Below are 19,658 nucleotides of genomic sequence, written 5' to 3' on the forward strand. Positions count from 1 at the left end.
CGTCCGGGAAGATCCCACATGCCATGGAGCAACTAAGCCCGTGCACCACAACTACTGAAGCCCACACGCCTAGAGCCCATGCTCAGCAACAAAGAGAAGACTCCACGATGAGAAGCCCATGCACCACAATGAAGAGTAGCCCCCTCTCACTGCAACTAGAGAAAACCTGCATGCAGCAATGAAAACCCAATGCAGCCAATAAATAAATAAATAAATAAAATTTATTAAAAAATAAAGTAAAATAAAATAAAAATGACACCAGCGAATGGACTTAATGTCACTGAATTATGCATTTAAAAATGGTTACAATGGTAAAGTTTGTTACATGTATTTTTTCCACAATAAAAATATAAACCTAATTTTTTTAAAAAAAACACCAGTATCCTTCCTTTTTTTTAACAATTAACACTTTGTACGCTTCCTACGTAACAGAACTATTAAACAAAATACTTGCAAATTTGAAATTTGCATTTTACCAGGTGAATTTAAAGCCTGAGCATCTCTACTAATGTATAAGAAACAGTAATAATAATACCCATGGTACACATTATTCTTACAATGTAGATTTGACAGTTTTTTAAAAGATACTATTTTGTTTAATTTTCATTTTACATGATCAAAAGAAATATTCACAGTAAAGTAACTGAATAAGACCCCCAAATGAAAAACTGAGCCTTCCATAATCAGAAGGTCTTCCTACAACAACCAAAGGAATAAAAAAAAAAATCCCCCAAAAGAAATCACCCCTCAAGCTTTCTGAAATTAGCAGAGAATGTTTGCAGCTGACCTATTTCTCTCCCACAGGACTATGTTGATAATTGACTTTTGTCCCCCAGGGAAGTGCTCAAATATAATTGAGCAGCACCTGCCACATAGAAAGTACAGTTTTATACACCCAATAATTCTCATAAATATTGTACTTAGCTTGGGACTCAAGCACTCTGCTTTCTCCTTAATTGTATCTCTCAAGGAAGAAATATAATTACCAAAGCTGAGTTATTACAAACATCTAGATAAAAGAAGTATTTTGAATTTTAAGTACCCAAGACATTTCTATCACTAAAAATTATTGAAAATGATGGCATTGATCACTTTTCTTTAATCCTGACATTTTTCTTTAATCCTGTCGATCTCATCCTATTACATAAATCCCTTCTATAGCTGAGAGTCACTCAGTTTTGTTCAGTCTTGATGACAAGGAGGCCAAGGTCAGGGATCTGACTTCCATGCAGGTCAAATAGTTTTACCCCTCCCCCCCCAAATTCAGCTTTATGACCTGACACTGCAATTCCAAAATAAATACCAATACGATCCACCCAATTCAACACCATGACTTGAAGTGCTGTCTGGATCTAGGCTTAGAAAGGCAAGTCTCTTTCCACAGGCAGGCCAACATTTGCATTTAGACCAGGGGCTACGACCGGAAACCTTCAGACTGGTGTAGAGAATATGCTAATGAAATAATCCAAAACCAGTCACAAAAGATCACATATTACTGTATGGTTCCAGTTACATGAATGTAATTTGGAATGAAATGTCCAGAACAGGCAAATCTATAGACACAGAGAGTAGATCAGTTGTTGCATAGGGCTGGGGGTGGGAAGGAGGTTGGGGAATGACAGTTAATGGTTACAAGGTTTTTTTGGGGGGTGATGAAAATGTTCGAAAATTAGATTATGGTGATAACAGAATACAGCCTCTGAATTCCTGAAAGAATGACTTCCTCATTTCTGTTCCACTCACACACACAAAGAGGCCAAATAAGAAAGCTGTGACCATAAAACACTCCAACCTTAACAGTGAGGATTTTATCCACTTGTTTGATTTGGAAACATAATCAGCCTTTGAGCTGTTACCCTAGCACTAGGCCACTGGAGAAGGAAGTGGGCCAGGATGATAAATTCTTCTACGTGAGTTATTATGCATTTCCATTACTGTTGGTCTTTCCTGCATTAAAAAAGAAATTGAAAAAAAAATTCTCCTAAGGAGTTAAAAAATAATAACATTCAGACACAGTGAGCACTACAAAAGTTTACCATTTCTAGTGATTCTGACAACCTGAAAAAAAATGCAGATTCTTTTCAAGTTTGTTTACAAAATATTTCCTCTCAAAACAAAGACTTCTGCTCCAGCAATTTAAATTGCAGCCCTGGAGAAAGATACCTCCACCAACAGAAAAGAACATAAAATGAGAAATAAAATAGGCACACTTTGTCATCCAATGATTACAGTGAAAATGATCAGAAAGATTCAGCAGATGTCCCTCAAGTTTTATGGCCCCATCTAACTTATACTTTCAGTACATAAAGCACAATGCTGAATGTCATCCCTTCGGATTCAAGTAATTACCTCTGCTCTGTTTATGGGTGTCATAAGAAAGGATATAGTAGGGCCTCCCTGGTGGCGCAGTGGTTGAGAGTCCGCCTGCCGATGCAGGGGATGCGGGTTCGTGCCCCGGTCTGGGAGGATCCCATATGCCGCGGAGCGGCTGGGCCCGTGAGCCATGGCCGCTGGGCCTGCGCGTCCGGAGCCTGTGCTCCGCAACGGGAGAGGCCACAACAGTGAGAGGCCCGCATACCGCAAAAAGAAAAAAAAAAAAAAAAAAAAAAAAGAAAGGATATAGTAAAGAAAGTAGGAAAGTTTACAGAGCAGCATGTTTTTCTAGTTAAAATGAAAACCGTCTTCAAGGAATTTCAAAGCACCATCTATATTCAAGCCAGGTGTTGGTAATTCATCAGCCTTCTCGCTTTCTGAATGCGGGCTAAGGAAGCACACAGCTTGTCATTATTGTTACTTGAAAGCAATAATACTATTCCCTGAAAATTGAATCTATAATTTAGCCTCTTCATTAGTTCAGACTTCTAGTTCTCACCCTACCCCCCTCCCTGACCCCGTTCACATGGTTGCATCCATGTAAAATACCTGATGTGTCACTCTGTAGTCAAGTTCATAACTTACACTCTTCTAGAACAAAGAGTGCGTGTTCTACCTCTACGTTTTCCTGGTTCAGCAAGAATGAGGACATGTAACTGTGTGAAGGCAGGACCATACTGGCTGCTTAAATCGGCATGGGGTTTTATGGGGGTTCTTTACAGATAACAGCCTAGCTCTTCCTGAGACTCATCAATTTGGTGGCTTCTAATCTGGAGAGGTATTACCAAGAGAATGTGTGATTGGGGACGGTAAGGAAGTGCTCTACACAGCCCACGGGGGACATACTGGTGCAATGGCCTGGACGCAAAGGAAGTGAACACCATCCAGGGGCTCAGAGGGTCCTTCTCACACACACACACTCCAGCTGAAAAGGGCAAGCAAGCAGAGAGGGTGGCGCTGTTCCAGGAAGCACTCCTCTCCAAAGCATTGCAGAGGCCAAACGTGGAATGCGGCCTGCACGCTCCACTCCCCACAAGTCTGTGGACATTTCCTGGGGTCTTCAGTGAACCTGAGTGAGGTGCAAGCCCACTCACCCTGGTTAGGGCTTATGCTTTCTTCTGAATCTGAGCTGCAGAAATGAGACCAAGAAAGGGACAGACTCAGAGAACAATGATGAGCTTGGACAACGCCACAATCTCAGAAAAGATGGGTTAGAACTCGATCTGCTGAGCCCAGCTAACCCCACTGAGTTAGTAGGCTCATCAGGAGCGAAGAGACTCGTTTCTACAACTAGCTACAAACTGTAGTTTGTAGACAAAGCTACATTCTCTTCCGTTCTGCCCTTGCTTTTTCCCTTGATGAAGAAACAGTCCCTGCTCCTTGGTAACAACATTGTCTGGGGCAGCACGTGGAATAATTACAGGGAGAGGGCCACAGCAAAGCCAAGGTCATTTTCAGCTTCATTTTCACTCGGCGTCCTATAATTTTCTAGAAGGATTAAAATTTGAATCAGAGGGCTTTCCCTGGTGGCGCAGTGGTTGAGAGTCCGCCTGCCGATGCAGGGGACACGGGTTCGTGCCCCGGTCTGGGAAGATCCCACATGCAGCGGAGTGGCTGGGCCCGTGAGCCATGGCCGCTGAGCCTGCGCGTCCAGAGCCTGTGCTCCGCAACGGGAGAGGCCACAACATTGAGAGGCCCGCGTACCGCAAAAAAAAAAAAAAAAAAAATTTGAATCAGAATTTATGTAAGTTTCAATAAAATCTTATCAACCTAAACTGAAGGATAAATAGTTCTTAATTCTATAAAAAATGAGATTTCAGGAACTCTGCACGCCAAGAACAGAAACTTGGAGAAAAGCAAAAACGACTGCTTAACTGGTTAGCTGCCTAGTAATTAGATTTCTCAATCAGAAAGAAGCTTCATAAATTCAGTTCCATTTATTCAAGCCCAAGAGCCAGAACGAAGCACAGTTTGCCACAGAGGCAGAGTTCTTTTTTGTTCTATCAGATCTCAATTTGGGAAGATGCATTCCAGATAGAATTCACAAAGGAAATAGGTGTAAACTTTTCCTTAAAGTTCACTGTCACTGGATTATATCATTTAGCAAGGACGGTCGACTTACAGAGCAAGTAAAAGCTTCCAATTTTGCTGATGAAAATGATTCATTATTATCTTCCAGGCAGCTAAAATATAATAATAGTTGTGCCAGTCCTGGCCTGTTTTCCTCAGATTCATCCTCTCCTTTTTCTGCTCTGCTTTCTGTCTCAGGGGGCCCATGGCCTGCAGGTTGTTTCCCAGACTCCCATGTCAGCTGGTGTCCAGGTCAGCCAGTGGGAAACAAGGCAGGGGTGGGGAGCACAAGAAAGGAGAAGCCAGAGTATTTCTGCCCATTTTCTCCACCTCAAGTGGCTTCTCTGGCAGAGGCTGCCATCTCCTCTGTGTCTCTTGCTCCTACAAACAGTACCCCACTAGCTCCAACATCTACCAGGGGATTTTGGCCCCTGGGTTCTAGTTACAGTCTCCTCCCCTTGTCCTTGTACCTAGAGGTGAGAGCAGCTTCCTGCTGTTGCTAACCTCTAGGTTTAGCTTTTAAGCCCTCCCCTCACCTGTTTAATCATGTCTCTATAATTCAAGTCCCCCAGCTGTAAAAACTCAAGTAGTTTCATCTTCTGGTTAGACTGGCTAATACAATCACTAGTATGTTAGTAAGTAAACAAACAAACAAACCTCCATGAACCATGAACGATGCAAACAAAAATTCCATCCCATGATAAAACTGGGAAAAAACTACAGCCTGCAGATTCTTCAGTGGTTGCTTTGCTCTTCACAGTAACTATATAAACTAGGAATATTTCTAGGCTCTAAGAGGAGTAAGTCCTTTCATGTGTCCACATCTATGTGTGTTTGTATGCCTGTCGTGATTATTCAGGGATGAAGTGTGTTGTGGTGGAAAAACTGTAGAATCTGAGTGGGGGTCTCCTATCTCTGTTCTGCCACTATCTACTGGTGTGACCTTGGTAAGGGCTTTATGTCCTTGGGTCTGTGTTTCATTCATCTGAAAATGGGGAATCAAAGTACTTTCCCTCCACAATCTCTTCCAGTTCTATAATTCTGTGATTTTAAGCTTATGGATAAATTTTGCATATATGCATGACTCCAAGTATATGATTATCTTAGAGCTATGCACAACGCATATACCTTCTGTTGATGAATCTGCATTTCATCAGAGAAATGTGTCTATAACCAGTGCTCAAATTAGAACCCAAAGAATATTTTTGCCAACTTGTTTTATTATAGTGTCAACTTAGTATCTGAATGTGTTTTAGATCTCTACGTACAGTGTGGGTTCATTGAATTATTGTAATGATCATCTGATTAGCATAATCTGAAAAAACAGAAGGGACCTTGCTTTAAGGTATATGGTTCCAAAGATGGCTGCAACAATATCTTCCATTCTATGTGCTCCTTTGTAAGGTGACCTTGACACACCCCATCAAAAGATAGAGTCTATTTCCCCTCCCTTTGAAACTGGGCTATCCCTTTGATTTGTTTTGACTTAGAGATTGCAACAGAAGTGATGTCATATAGCTTTTGATACCAGGTCTTATAAAGTCTGCAGCTTCAGCCTTTGCTTCTTGGGATGGTCCTGCTTGATACCTAGCCACCATGTTGGGTAGAAGCTCAAGCAACCGTGCTGAGAGGCCCAGGTAGAGGAAAAGTGAGCCCTCTGTCAAAATCTCTACTTGAGTTCTCAGCCAGCAGCCAGCACCAACCACCAACCACACATGTGAGGCTGTCTTAGACATTTCAGCCTTCCCAGTACCCAGGTAACATCACACAAAGAAGAACTGTGTCTGCTCAGTACACAGACATTTTTTTAAATGTTGCTTTAAGTCACTAAATTTGGGGGAGGTTTGTTAGGAGGCAATTTTTCCAGATTAAACAAAGAGTTTAATATTGGAACTGAACCTCATGTCTAAAATATATCAAGCTAGTCCTCCATTCATCCACTCCTTCATTCAGTCAAATGAGTATTTACTGAACATCTACTATGCTAAGTGCTGAGGACAAAAAGGAGACCAAACACAGACATGTCCCTGCCCTAGTGGAACTTGTTATCTGGATAGGGAGACAGACATTAACAAAAAAATCTAATTACATGTTAAATAATGAAATGTTAAATAAATAGTGATGGCACTATGGAGAACTGGCACAATGCACTCTGGGGTGAGGTAAGTGGTTAAGGAACTAACCTTAACAGGGAGGTTAGAAGAAGTAAAGACTAAACTTCGGTCTCAAGGAAGATTAAAAAATCAGCTAGGCAGAGGGGAGAACAAAAGCCCTCCACACAGACAATTCAGCATGTGCAAAGAGCCTATGGCAGGAGGGAGGGTGGTGTGTTCAAGATCTGTGCCCAGAGCTTAGAGATCATGGCTTAAGATGAGGCTGGAAGCTGGTAGGAGCCAGGCCTTGTAAGACTCTGCAGTTCTCATAAAGGCAGACTTAACAAGGAGAGGTCAACAAACTGACCTCACTCTGATCAGATTTTCCTTCGAAAGCCAGAGGGGAGAAAGGTGGGAGTAACCCCAGTGAGAGTAACCTGTAGCAATCTACCACACAAACTGTATGCACAGTGCCACCCATGGGTTTTTCATATAATCAGCACACATGGGCATTCTGCAGACACCCTAATTCCTTGCTCCATTTCACCGTATTATTTGTATACATCTATGTCTCCATAACTAGATCAAAAAATCCCTTGGGTACAGAAGCTGTGTCTCATTCTTCTTTTCATTCCTATTCCACAGTATCTAGTGCAGTGTTAGGCACATAGCAAATAGTTAATGTGTTTCCTAAAAATTTTAAACATGAATAAACAATCCATTCATACATAGCCTGTCAAAAGTAATCTCCTGAGACAAAATTCTACAGCCTTACTTGGAAAGCCATTCCAATGATATCAACACTCTTCGGAAAGTCCTGCTGTAAAAGCATCATTCCTTTCTAATTGTAGCCAATTCTTGCGTTTCATCCTCAGTGAAGACTGACAACAGCCCATCACATTTCCAAAGAACGTCTTTGTGTACTTTTTGTGTGTGTGTGTGGCTGCACCGCACAGCATATGGGATCATAGTTCCCCAACCAAGGATCAACCCGAGCCCCCTGAAGGGGAGGTTCAGAGTCTTAACTACTGGACCGCCAGGGAAGTCCCACCTTTGTGTACATTTTGAAGATCATTACTGGGTCACCCCTAGCTCTCTCTCCTTTCAGTGGTAAAATACTTAATCTTCTCACTTTTCCTCAAAGAAATAATTTAGCTGCTCCCTGGATTCATTCCAAAACCTCCATCCCTCCTAAATTGTGGAGGGCAGCAATCTAGGAGACCAGGAAACAAGGTCAAAGATGCCAGAGGGACTCTGTGAGCAGTCCTCAGGGGAGAGGCAGGCTCTCTGTTTCAGTCTGTTCACTTTCAGGCCAACTCACATGTGTACATGTGTATGGGTGCACACACATATTCATCTGTGCATATACACACATGAACACTGAAAATTTTTTACCAGCTCAAAGAATAAACACTGTTCTATTTGATGAGTTTGCCAGCTGTCCTCTGTTCTTTACCACCAGCTCAGATTTACCCATCTGATTCAACACAATCTTTTTTTTTTTTTTTAGTAAGTGAAATCTTCCCCCTCCCATCTCTGTAAATGATATAGCAGAGAAATGAGCAGCACTGTTTTTATTGGTATCCTCACTATCTTCTTCATGTGCAAAGGCATCACACAGATTGTGAAATACATCAAGAATTTGAAAACAATAAACCACTGGTCACTCTACAAATAATGAGTCTCTAGTAACATAAACAGCTGTGCTTTTTAAAAAAATACTTTTTTGGCATTTGGGTGAAAACTGTTCAATTTAATTTCAAAATACACTGTTAAAGTTACATTTGGAATCATTTTTCATCTCTTGTCAAATAAATAAAAATCCCTGTTATTTTATTGTAGCCATTATAGAAGTCTATATTATGCCATTTAAACAAGATCATATATAGGATGCTTACTGAACTGTAAGTGCTCACAAAGATCATGTATTATTTTTGTGCAGAAAAATTAGTTAAGATTGTATATATAATACAATTACAGCTAGCTTCTGAATTTAAATTAGGCCATCTTATTACACCAACAAATCCTAGCCTATTTTCAGAAAGACTTATGAAATATATTTGTTCCAAAAATCTGCAATGGTTTAAATTACTCTCAAAATTATTTGGCATGAATACTTTTTACATTTTTAAGCCAACACATACCAGCACACTTAACAAGAATTTATACATGCATTATCTCACTTTTTCATTTAAATTGAGGAAAGAATAAGAATATTACAAAGGATATTGATGGCTCTGTGCTTGGAAGAATAAAACATTAGTGAAGTGATGGTGTAGCTGAACTCAAAAGTTTTAGTCAAACAGCTCATGGAATACACTGCTGTATAATTAGTATTTCTAAGAATTTGCAATAATAAAACACTACCAAAAATAGGCACCTACAAAATAACATAAACAAGATCTCAGTCACCTAACTCAATTTTTGTAAAAGATGAAGAATGTCTTTGCTTTATTAAATACGTAAATAATCTAAGCACTGCAAAAAGGATAGAATACACTTTCGACTGACTTCAGAATCCAAAATATATTTCTTTTTAAATGTACATGCTTAGTACTCACTGAATTAAAGAGTAGTAGGAATAATTTCTGTTTCTGCAGAAAATGAATGCCTATGTAATCAATATTATGTAAATATGCTCTATGGACTTTTTAGGAGAGGTCTGAGTCCAATTCTGAGTCTAATACCCAATTCGTCATGGATAATCTGTTTAAATTGATGACAATCACTACAGAAACACACTGCAGCTGCCATCATAGGTTAAAAACACATTACACAATGATCTGAGTGACCCAGAGGGAAAAAAACTTCCCAAGGTCACTCCAGCAGCCCACAGCGGAGCCTTGGGATAAAAACGTCTTGGTGCGATGACCAAAGTCCTCCCAGGGTACCCCGAACTCACACACCTCGACAGTTTCTGTTCCAAAGAGAGATCAAGGTGATTCCCTTTTGCATCATCTCTCTAGCACCCAGCAGCTATGTAGGGGTGGTTTCTTTGCAGCAAATTAAGGAGCAATTTCCTGTGTCAAGGTAAAAGGCACCTCAGCATTCAGCGGAACCGGCGATTTTTAGCACGGTCAACACGCACTAGAACCACGCAGAAGAAAACAAACCCTAAGAAAACAAACACTAAGTGTAGCACCACCGAGACCCCAGAAAGTGAGGGCCGGCCTTCGCTTATTTCGATTTAAACCAGATCCGCTGTCTTTCCCTAACTGAGCGAACCAAATAAGTCCCAAAGCGAGACCAAACTTTCTGTTCCAAGTGCCTTTCATTTGACCAGAGCTCGGAGATGACAAAGGAGAGTATTCAAAATAGGGCAAAATAGAAGAGCCCTCTAACTCTCGGCCGAATCACAGCAGTTGTCCGGCCCCACGGGCTCTGATCGCTCAAAGTCCAGTCACACGACTAAGACGCTTCCTCACGCATCGAAGGTGCAAAAAGAAATAACTTCCAGTCTTAAATTCAACGCCCCTGACCTAAACTAGGTCCCCGCCGGCTTGTGTCCACACCCACAAACTAACTTCCCAGGACCCGAAGACTTGGGAACCCGGGGCAGAGGGTGAAGGACCAGCCGGAGCTCCCGCCCGCGGCCGCAAAGCGACGCGCGGAGACATTACCAGACGCTCCGGCACGTGGGGGCCGCGCTCGGCTTCCTGACCCCGCGCCGCGCGCTCGGCTTCCTGCCCAACCGGCTCCCCTGCGCCCGCCTCCTACCTGTCTGAGGATGAAGCTGGTCGAAGTGGTGCTGCCATCGGATCTTTTCAACCTGCTCCTCCGGGTCGTGGTGCCTCGGGCCACCTGGACTCGACACACGGAGCCAGAAAGAACCCGGTGAGGACGGCAGTGTGGAGCCGGGCGACCACCCCTGACTAGAGTCCGCCTCCGGACACCAGATCCCCGGGGTCCCCCAGAGCCCGCACCCAAGTCTCCTCCGCGGTCCCCAGATACAGCCTCCACCCCACCCACCCACTCAAGCCTCGACGGCTGGAAAGGCGCCCGAGAAGAGCAGCCCGCGAGCACCCACCACATCCATTAACAAAGACTCTCAGGGTGCGGGGTCCGAGTCCCCGGCATGGGCTGGGGAAAGCTGCGGGCTCCGGAGCGGGAGCGCAGAGACCCGGACGAGGTGAGAAGGAGGAGGAAAAGAAGGAGGAGAAAGAGGAGGGGCGGAGGAGGAAGGGACGCGGGGGGAGGGGCGAGGGAGCGGGGCCTCAGACTCCCAGGACTGAGGGCCACGCGCGCCGCGCGCGAAGGCGGGGCGCTCTAGGGCAGCCGAGGAGGGGGGAGGGGGGAGGAGGGGGCGGTACCTGCGAGGTGGGCGAGTGCGGCCCGTCCGCGGTCCCGTTCTTGGCGTAGGAGGACATGGTTCACAGGCGCATGGCCGGCCCGGGCGCGGTGGGCGGAGGGCGGCCAGGCCCCCGGACGCTCGGAAGCGGGAGGTAGGGGAGGGAGGCAGGACTTCCCCACCCGCTCCCGGGACCGCGCCGGCTCCCGGGCTCCCTGCCCGCCCTTCCGAGAGCGCAACAACTTAAAGCGACCGAGACGCTTTCTCGGAGCCCGCAGCGGAGTCCCGGGCAGCGGCCCCCGCAGGCGGAGGTCCTGCGGAAGGGGCTTCTCGGAATCTCGCCTACCGGAGCCGATCGGGAGAAGCGCTCTCCCACCTAGCGAGCGCCTTACATCAGAGCTTTCCAGAGGAGAAAGGGAGGGGGGGGAATCTGGGATGGGGGTGGGAGGATTAAAATAGTCTGCAGTTTAGAATGAGACAAAGGTGGCACGGTTCATGAATCAGGACTTTGGGAGGGACGCTGGTGCAGTGTGGCAGTGAGTGGGAAGAGCCGACCCGGGTGTGTGTGTGTGTGTGTGTTTGCTGCACTGGAATTTTAAAAGGGCAAGAGTCGAACCTTTCTTCCGCGACTTCACTCATCTGCCCACGGTGGTAAGGCATGGGGTTTTGTGGTTTGGTTTTTGTCGGTGTTTTTGTATTGTTTTGTGAACTCTAGCTTCAGAACCCCAAGCATCCAGGCAGCCGTGGGAGACTATGACAACCTGAGTCTGACGGGGATGCAGCCCCGCAGGACACCAGCATACCCCAAGGAGTTTTGAAGGTCATGTTAGACCTGCTAAAAAGCAAGAGTTGGCCACGTGCCTCCCACTTGTACGCGGACATCTGTTTTCAAGGGAGGAAACTCATCTTTGAAATCATACACAATCTTTACCGTTGTTGCAACCCTTGGTTTCCTTCTGCAAAAACATACTAGAGATTAATTTGAGATCAAAGTAAAAGCGAATTGTGGAGAAGAGGGATTTGAAATAATGAGGGAAGAAAAACATGCGAATTCAAAAATAAAGAGACCCCGTTTAATTACAATAACTGCAAGAGAAATCCATCAATAAAATTTGCATAGTATGTCAAACTGCTAAATCAGCCCATGTCACTTTGGGTTCTAGTATTTTTTTTAGGGAAACTGCCATGTTTGTTTTAACAATTGGTTGGCCTTATTGAGGTCCTGATTATGTTTTACCATCCACCAGACACTTTCTTTCCATTCCCACCCCCTTCACTTAATCCAGACCTTCAATTTTTTGTAACAACCTAATAACTAGTCTCCTTGCCTCCCGGCTTCCTGCTGGACACACACACACACACACACACACACACACACACACCATTCTATCTACACACTACTGGCAAAGCCATTTTCCTAAAATCTCTTTGCCCAAGCCACTCTTCTCTAAAAAGCACTCATTGCTCTCAGCAGCCCACAAGACAGGGTCCAAACTCCATGGTCTAACAATCAAGCCCCTGCTTTTCTGATCGCCACCTCATTTCTCCAACTTGATCTGTAAAAACACCTTCCAGCAAGCAGACAGGTCTACTCATTATTACTCAGACATACCAAATACAATCCCACTTCAGCACCTCTGCCTTGGAATGTATCCTTCCCCCAACCGACACTGGGCTGAATGCTACCCTTCTTCCCAGCCTGGCTCAGCATACTCTCCCTCCACAGAAATCTCCCCTGACCATTCCAGGTCTGGGTAGTTTCTTGTGCCCCTGAAAAACTGGAGCATTTATTCTCTGGGCACTTAGTGCAGACTGCCTTGGTTTACTTGTTCTCTTTTTGTGAAAGTCTAATTTCTAAAATAGATTTTTAGCTTTTTATCTTCTACTCTTATACCTCACATATAGTAGATATTTCATAAAGTATATGGGTAATGGTATGTCTGCCAATGCAGAACTCCTGCTTTAGTTACTGTCAACTCAATCCATTTTTAGTTCTCAGCCATTTTCCTAGTTGATACTTACTCAATACTTACAGAATGAATTACTATGTAGGCACTGGGATTTGAGTTTTCTGGTGTTCCACTGCCCAGTCTTACTACTTTGAGTTATCAAAAAAGAATCTACAGCAGCATGACAGTGAGGGGTTCTCTGTACCTACCTTACAGCAGAAATGGTGAAAATAGTTTCTAAAAAATTCTTTAATCTCTGGAAATGGTCCTGAGGGTATGCAGCCAATGAAGAAACTTTTATTCAAGAAAATTTACTAAAACTCAGTAAGAAAAGTGAGCCTGTGGTATTTGAACTAAGATCTGCTTTCCCCTCCACCACCACCTCCATACTGTACACTGGTACAGCTGAGAACACAGGGCTCCCTCTCCCCTCAGCTCCCAGATGGAGGGTTATTTTCCTGAGAGGGACAGGTCATGGGGCATTTATCATCCTGCAGCAGCCACCTGTTGCTGAGGCTAAGTTCCCATCAAATATAGCGGAGAGGTGGGGGATCCCTTCTTTAGCCCAGCCCTCACTTGTGGGATGCGGGCTCTACCTTGGACACAGTGCCACTGAGAATACTGGGGCCCTGATCACTCATGGAGAGACAAGCCAGGAGACCAGCCTACTGCCCCTCCCTACCAAGCACTCAGCTCCTAAAGTGAGGGTGTCACTCAGAGAGATACACCATTGTCCCCACCCCCAGAACCAGAGCTGAAAGAATGAAGTTGGACCCCTACCTCACACCACGTACAAAAATTAACTCAAAATGGACCAAAGACCTAAATGAGAAGGTTTTACATAAAAATGTAAAATTATTAGAAGAAAGCATAAGGGTAAATCTTCATGACCTTGGATTTTGCAATGGATTCTTAGATATGACACCAAGAGCACAAGCAACAAAAGAAAAAAAAGTAAACTGGGCTTCAAAATTTTAAATGTTTGAACTTCAAAGGGCAATATCAAGAAAGTGAAAAGACAACAGGATGGGAGAAAATATTTGCAAATCATATTCAATATATGTAATAAGGGACTTGTATCTAAAATATATATATACATATATACACACACACATATATATTACAACTAGGTAATAAAAAGACAAATAACCCAATTTTGAAATAGGTGAAGAATCTAAATAGACATTTCTCCAAAGAAGATATACAAATGGCCAATAAGCACATGAAAAGATGCTTGACATTTTTAGTCTTAAGGGGAATGCAAATCAAAACCATGAGGACATCTCCCTGGCAGTCCAGTGGTTAAGACTCCGATGTTCCGGGACTTCGTGGTGGCGCAGTGGTTAAGAATCCGCCCACCAAGGCAGGGGACACGGGTTCGAGCCCTGGTCCGGGAAGATCCCACATGCCATGGAGCAACTAAGCCTGTGTGCCACAACTACTGAGCCCACGTGCCACAACTACTGAAGCCTGTGCACCTAGAGTCCGTGCTCTGCAACAAGAGAAGCCACTGCAATGAGAAGCCCATGCACCTCAACGAAGAGCAGCCCCTGCTCGCCGCAACTAGAGAAAGCCCGCATGCAGCAAAGAAGACCCAACACAGCCAAAAAATAATTAATTTTTAAAAAAAAGACTCCAGAGCTTCCCTGGTGGCGCAGTGGTTGAGAGTCCGCCTGCCGATGCAGGGGACAGGGGTTCATGCCCCGGTCCGGGAAGATCCCACATGCTGCGGAGCAGCTGGGCCTGTGAGCCATGGCCGCTGAGCCTGCGCGTCCGGAGCCTGTGCTCCACAACGGGAGAGGCCACAACAGTGAGAGGCCCGCGTACCACAAAAAAAAAAAAAAGGAATTAAGTATTGATACAGGCTACAATATGGATGAGCCTTGAAAATATTAAGCTAAAAAACAAAAGAAAAGGGGCTTCCCTGGTGGCGCAGTGGTTGAGAGTCCGCCTGCCGATGCAGGGGACACGGGTTCGTGCCCTGGTCCGGGAAGATCCCACATGCCGTGGAGTGGCTGGGCCCGTGAGCCATGGCCGCTGAGCCTGTGCGTCTGGAGCCTGTGCTCCGCAACGGGAGAGGCCACAGCAGTGAGAGGCCCGCATACCACAAAAAAAAAAAAAAAAAAAGAAAGAAAGAAAAAGAAAATATTAAGCTAAGTGAAAGAAATCAATCACAAAAGGTCATATAGTGTATGATTCCATTTACATGAAATGTCCAGAATAAGGAAATCTATAGAGACTAAAAATAATTAGTGATTGCTTAGGGCTGGGGGGATATTGAGGTGATAGCTAAGTGTACAGGGCTTCTTTTTGAGGCAAAGAAAATGTTAATAAAACTGATTAGAGTGATGGTTGCACATACCTTTGAATACACTAAAAAGCACTGAATTGTACACTTTAAATGGATGTATGGTATGGCATATGAATTATCTCAAAGCCTCTATTTTGAAAAATCTTCAGATTTTATAAAAAGTTAACTCAAAATACATCATAGATCTAAGTGTAAAATGCAAAACTTTAAAATGTCTAGGAGAAAAAATAGGAGAAAATCTACATGACTTTGGGTTTGGTGATGAGGTTTTAGAAACACCACTACCAAAAATGTGATCCAACAAAGTAAAAGTTGGTATGTTTGGCTTTATTAAAATTAAAAACTTCTGCTCTGTGAAAGACTCTGTTAAGAGAATGAAATAAGTCACAGACTGGGAGAATACATTTGCAAGACACAAATCTGATAAGAACTTGTAAACAAAATATACAAACAACTCTCAAAAGTCAACTATAAGAAAACCCAATTAATAAATGGACAAAAAATTTGAACAGACACCTTACCACAGATGGTAGAAAATAAGCAAATGGATAGCAAATAAGCATATGAAAAGATACACAACATCATTTGTCAATAGGAAAATGCAAATTAAAATGACAATACAATACCACTACACACCTATCAGAATGGTTAAAAAAATTTTTTAATTGACAATACCAATTGTTAGTGAGGATTAGAAGCAACAGGAATTCTTTTTTTAAAATTTATTTTATTTATTTATTTTAATTTTTGGCTGCATTGGGTCTTTATTGTGGTGCTCAGGCTTCTCATTGTGGTGGCTTCTCTCGTTGTGGAGCACGGGCTCTAGGTGTGTGTGCTTCATTAGTTGCAGCACGCGGGCTCAGTAGTTGTGGCTCACGGACTCTAGAGCGCAGGCTCAGTAGTTGTGGCGCATGGACTTAGTTGCTCTGCGGCATGTGGGATCTTCCCAGACTAGGGCTCGAACCTGTGTCCCCTGCATTGGTAGGCGGATTCTTAATCACTGTGCCACCAGGGAAGCCCGCAACAGGAATTCTTATTCATTGATGATGGGAATGCTAAAAGGTACAGCCACTTTGGAAGACAGTTTGTCAGTTTCTTAATAAGCTAAACACACCAATAGTCCAGCTTACGTCCACACAAAAACCAACATGCAAATGTTTATAGCAGTTTTATTTATAATCGTCCCAAACTGGAAGCAACTAGGATGTCCTTCAATAGGTGAATGGATTTTTTAAAATGTGGTAAATCGTACAATGGAATACCATTCAGTGATAAAAAAGAATGAACTAATGAGCCATAAAAGGACATGGAAAAACCCTAAATGCATACTGCTAAGTGAAAGAAGCCAGTCTGAGGCTACATTTGTAGCTACATAAATGATTACATTTATATGTGATTCTAGAAAAAGTCAAGCTATAAAGACAGTAAACAGGTCAGTGGTTCGAGACAGGGAGGGTTGAATAGGTGAAGCACAGGATTTTTTCGGGTGGTGAAACTATTCTGTATGATACTGTAATGGTGGATATTTGACACTATACATCTGTCAAAATCTATAGAACTTTACAGCACCAAGAGTGAAATTTAATGTGTGCAAATTTTAAAAAATAATCATTTAGGAAGTTTGGCGATTCCAAGATGGGATGCAGAATGTGACAAAAGAATATTATTTTTTTTAATTTTTATTTTTATTATTATAAATATATGAAACAACTTCACTGAAGGGCGTGGGGGAAAAGGTGCTGGCCTAAGTAACTTTGGAAATGAGTAGAGTCTGTAAGACTAAAGGCAAAAGGAACTGTGCATAAGCACTGTACTGCAGTTGACAAAGGTGTTTCCTGACGAGGATAGGTTAACAATTCTGAAGTCACTATACATACATACTGGAATTGGACAATTAGGTAAATAGATGGCCGGTATTGGGAGCCAGCTTTTCTACTGTTGGAGTGGAAGGTTACAGATGAGCAACAGGAGAAGGCTAGGGTGATCCATGTGGTAATGGATTAGAGTCAGAGACATTGGTATGAGCTCAAGTGTAGCTTGATATAGATTCAGATGGTTCCATGTAGAAATGCTTATAGATATGTGTATATACACAGGTTAGTATACACACATATTTTCTTGCCTTCAGTTGAGGGCCTAGAAATAACTATACCTCAGCAGCAACAAATGCATCTAGGATCCAGGTCTTTGTTTCTAATACTATTCTCTAATAAAGGGGCACCTTGAAGAAATGGCTGATTCTAGGAGTGGGACAGGAAATATATAACATAAGCCTGGAGCATCTTAAAGTGCCAGAAAGTAAAGACGTGCTAAAAACAAAAAAAATGATTGGGAGTATATCAAAGGGGCACAGGAGCAAAATGAAAGAGCTCCCAAAGGCCAAAGCTGGAACAATTTGAGCAATAAAGTAGTATTGGAATATATCCTAACGTATAAAATAAATATCCATGAGCTCATAGTGATAAAAATAAATGATTAAATAAATAAACAGAAGAGAAGAGACAAACCTTCCATGCAGAAGAATTCCAAATACTCTTATTAGATACTCCACCCTTTAAGGAGGAAAGCATAGCTGCCCCTCCTTCAGTATGGGCTGCACATAGTGACTTCCTTCCAAAGAGTGCAACTTGGGAAGGAGAAGTGGAGAAACTTGACAAACACTACCTCAGCCAGGTGTTCGAGATTGATCAACATCAATGGTGATCAGAATGACAGTACATACCCGTTGTATCAAGTGAGGAGAAAGGCACTTTACCTTTGGGGTCTTCTTCCCACAAACACATAACCCCAGTCTAATCATGAGGAAAATGTCATCCAAATCTCGATTGACGGACAGGCTACAAAATATATGACTGGTTCTCCTCAAAACTGTCAAGGTCATCAAACACAAGGAAAGTCCAAGAAATTGTCACAGCCAAAGGGAGCCTGAGGGGACGTGATGACTAAATGGCATGTGGTATCCTGGATGGGATCCTGGGACAGAAAAAGGACATGAGGCAAAAGCTAAGGAAATCTGAATCAAGTATGGACTTTGGTTAATAATAATGTATATTGATTTTAATGGTAACAGATGTACCATAGTAACATAAGATGTTTATAGGGGAAACTAGGTGTAGAACTCTCTGTACTATCTTCACAATTTTTCTGTAAATCTAAAACGATCCCAAGATAACATTTTATTTTTAAAAAGTCTAAAATTTCATAGCTGGAAGGGAACTTAGTAACCATCTAGAACAAGCGCCGCTTTTAGCAAATTAGGAATCTGAGCTCAGGAGAATGACTTGCTCAAGAGCAAATGACCACTATTACACTCTGCTTTCCTTCCTCAAACACTGAATACTGCCGAATCACCTTTTCAGCTGCAAATACTCTTAATAAACTTTATTCTGTCACTTAATAAATACATTTTGAAAAGTGCTTCCTACAGTTGAAATCCTGAGGCACTGTTAAAAAAAACAAAAAGAAGACTTGATTTGCAGAACTCACAGAGTTCAGAATCATAAGATGGCAGTGGTTTCATGTTTAAAAATCAAATTACAACACACTTTGTCTAGGGTCCACACACCTGGAGAATATTGTTTGTATTTTTAAGCTAGGAGCATACAAAATCACAACAGTAGCACATGTGCTCAATTGCATTTATAGGTTTGTGTAATTAACCTTTTACATTTATGTCATAACAATGCCAATGTAAATTTTCTGAGTTTTTGTCTTGGGAGGATCTACTTTGTCTTGTTCTAAAGAATTTCTCCAATTACCTCTTCTCCCCCCACCCCTCCCCTAATGCTCTGGTTCAAACTTTGCAAATCTGTTCAAAAGTCACATAAAGCCATGGACCTTCAGGATATTAAAGATATTAAAGATTATTATAGTTTCAGAAATTGGAAAAAAAATTCCACTTTCTTAACCCTAAAAAAGCTTATATGCTATAAAACCCAGTGAAAATGCTATTCTCTGGGTACAATTTTAAAGGGTACAAATGATTCAGATGGTAATGGAAGTAAATTTTTAAAATTTAAGTTTGAAATATAATTACTGTGAAGATGACTCATAAGTGGGGAATTATACTGATGCTAACTATTAGCTAATTTAAATTGTTTACTATTCTTTTACCAGTCATATTGGTCATCTTTGCTTTGGTAACAAACAACCCTAAAATCTTAGTGGATTACAACGCCATGGAGCCCGTGGTTCTGGTCCAGGCAGTGGCTCTGTTCCTCTTGTCTTCCTATTCTCAGGCCCAGGCTAAAGAAGCAGCCACGATCTGAGACATACTAGCTCTGAAGACGGTAGAAAACAGAGAGCTACAGGAATTTCGTGATGCCTCGTTAAGCTTCTGCTTAGATGTGGGCATTTGTTGCATCAGCTCATATCCCATTGGCTAATGCATGACATGCAACCAATACCAAAATCATTGAATGGAGACATACTACTCCAGAAGTCAAGAGCATGGGCAGATATGTATAAGCCTCTTCCAGGAAAGGGGGAGAGTAAAAAACTACAAAGAACAATATAACCCTTCACTTGAAGGATAACTTACTGAACTAGGTAGGTATAAAATCTGATCACCTCTA

At 42.6% G+C, this 19,658-nt stretch overlaps 1 protein-coding gene across 2 annotated transcripts in view; it reads right to left on the reverse strand.

Moving 5' to 3' along the window:
• CACNB4 (calcium voltage-gated channel auxiliary subunit beta 4) overlaps positions 1-10,920 on the reverse strand; it is a 264,809-nt gene extending 253,889 nt beyond the window's left edge. For both annotated transcript variants that reach the window (XM_082630275.1, XM_082630277.1), the window contains exons 1-2: positions 10,847-10,920; positions 10,254-10,337 (exon numbers count right to left, since the gene is read on the reverse strand). In XM_082630275.1, coding sequence (XP_082486401.1) covers positions 10,254-10,337; positions 10,847-10,903 — 141 coding nt within the window. In that variant the 5' untranslated portion in view covers positions 10,904-10,920. The remainder of the gene's footprint in view (positions 1-10,253; positions 10,338-10,846) is intronic.
• Between the last annotated feature and the right edge of the window lie 8,738 nt (positions 10,921-19,658).

The sequence above is a fragment of the Mesoplodon mirus genome (assembly GCF_964341445.2).
Source record: "Mesoplodon mirus genome assembly, chromosome: 8".
NCBI lineage: Eukaryota > Metazoa > Chordata > Mammalia > Artiodactyla > Ziphiidae > Mesoplodon > Mesoplodon mirus.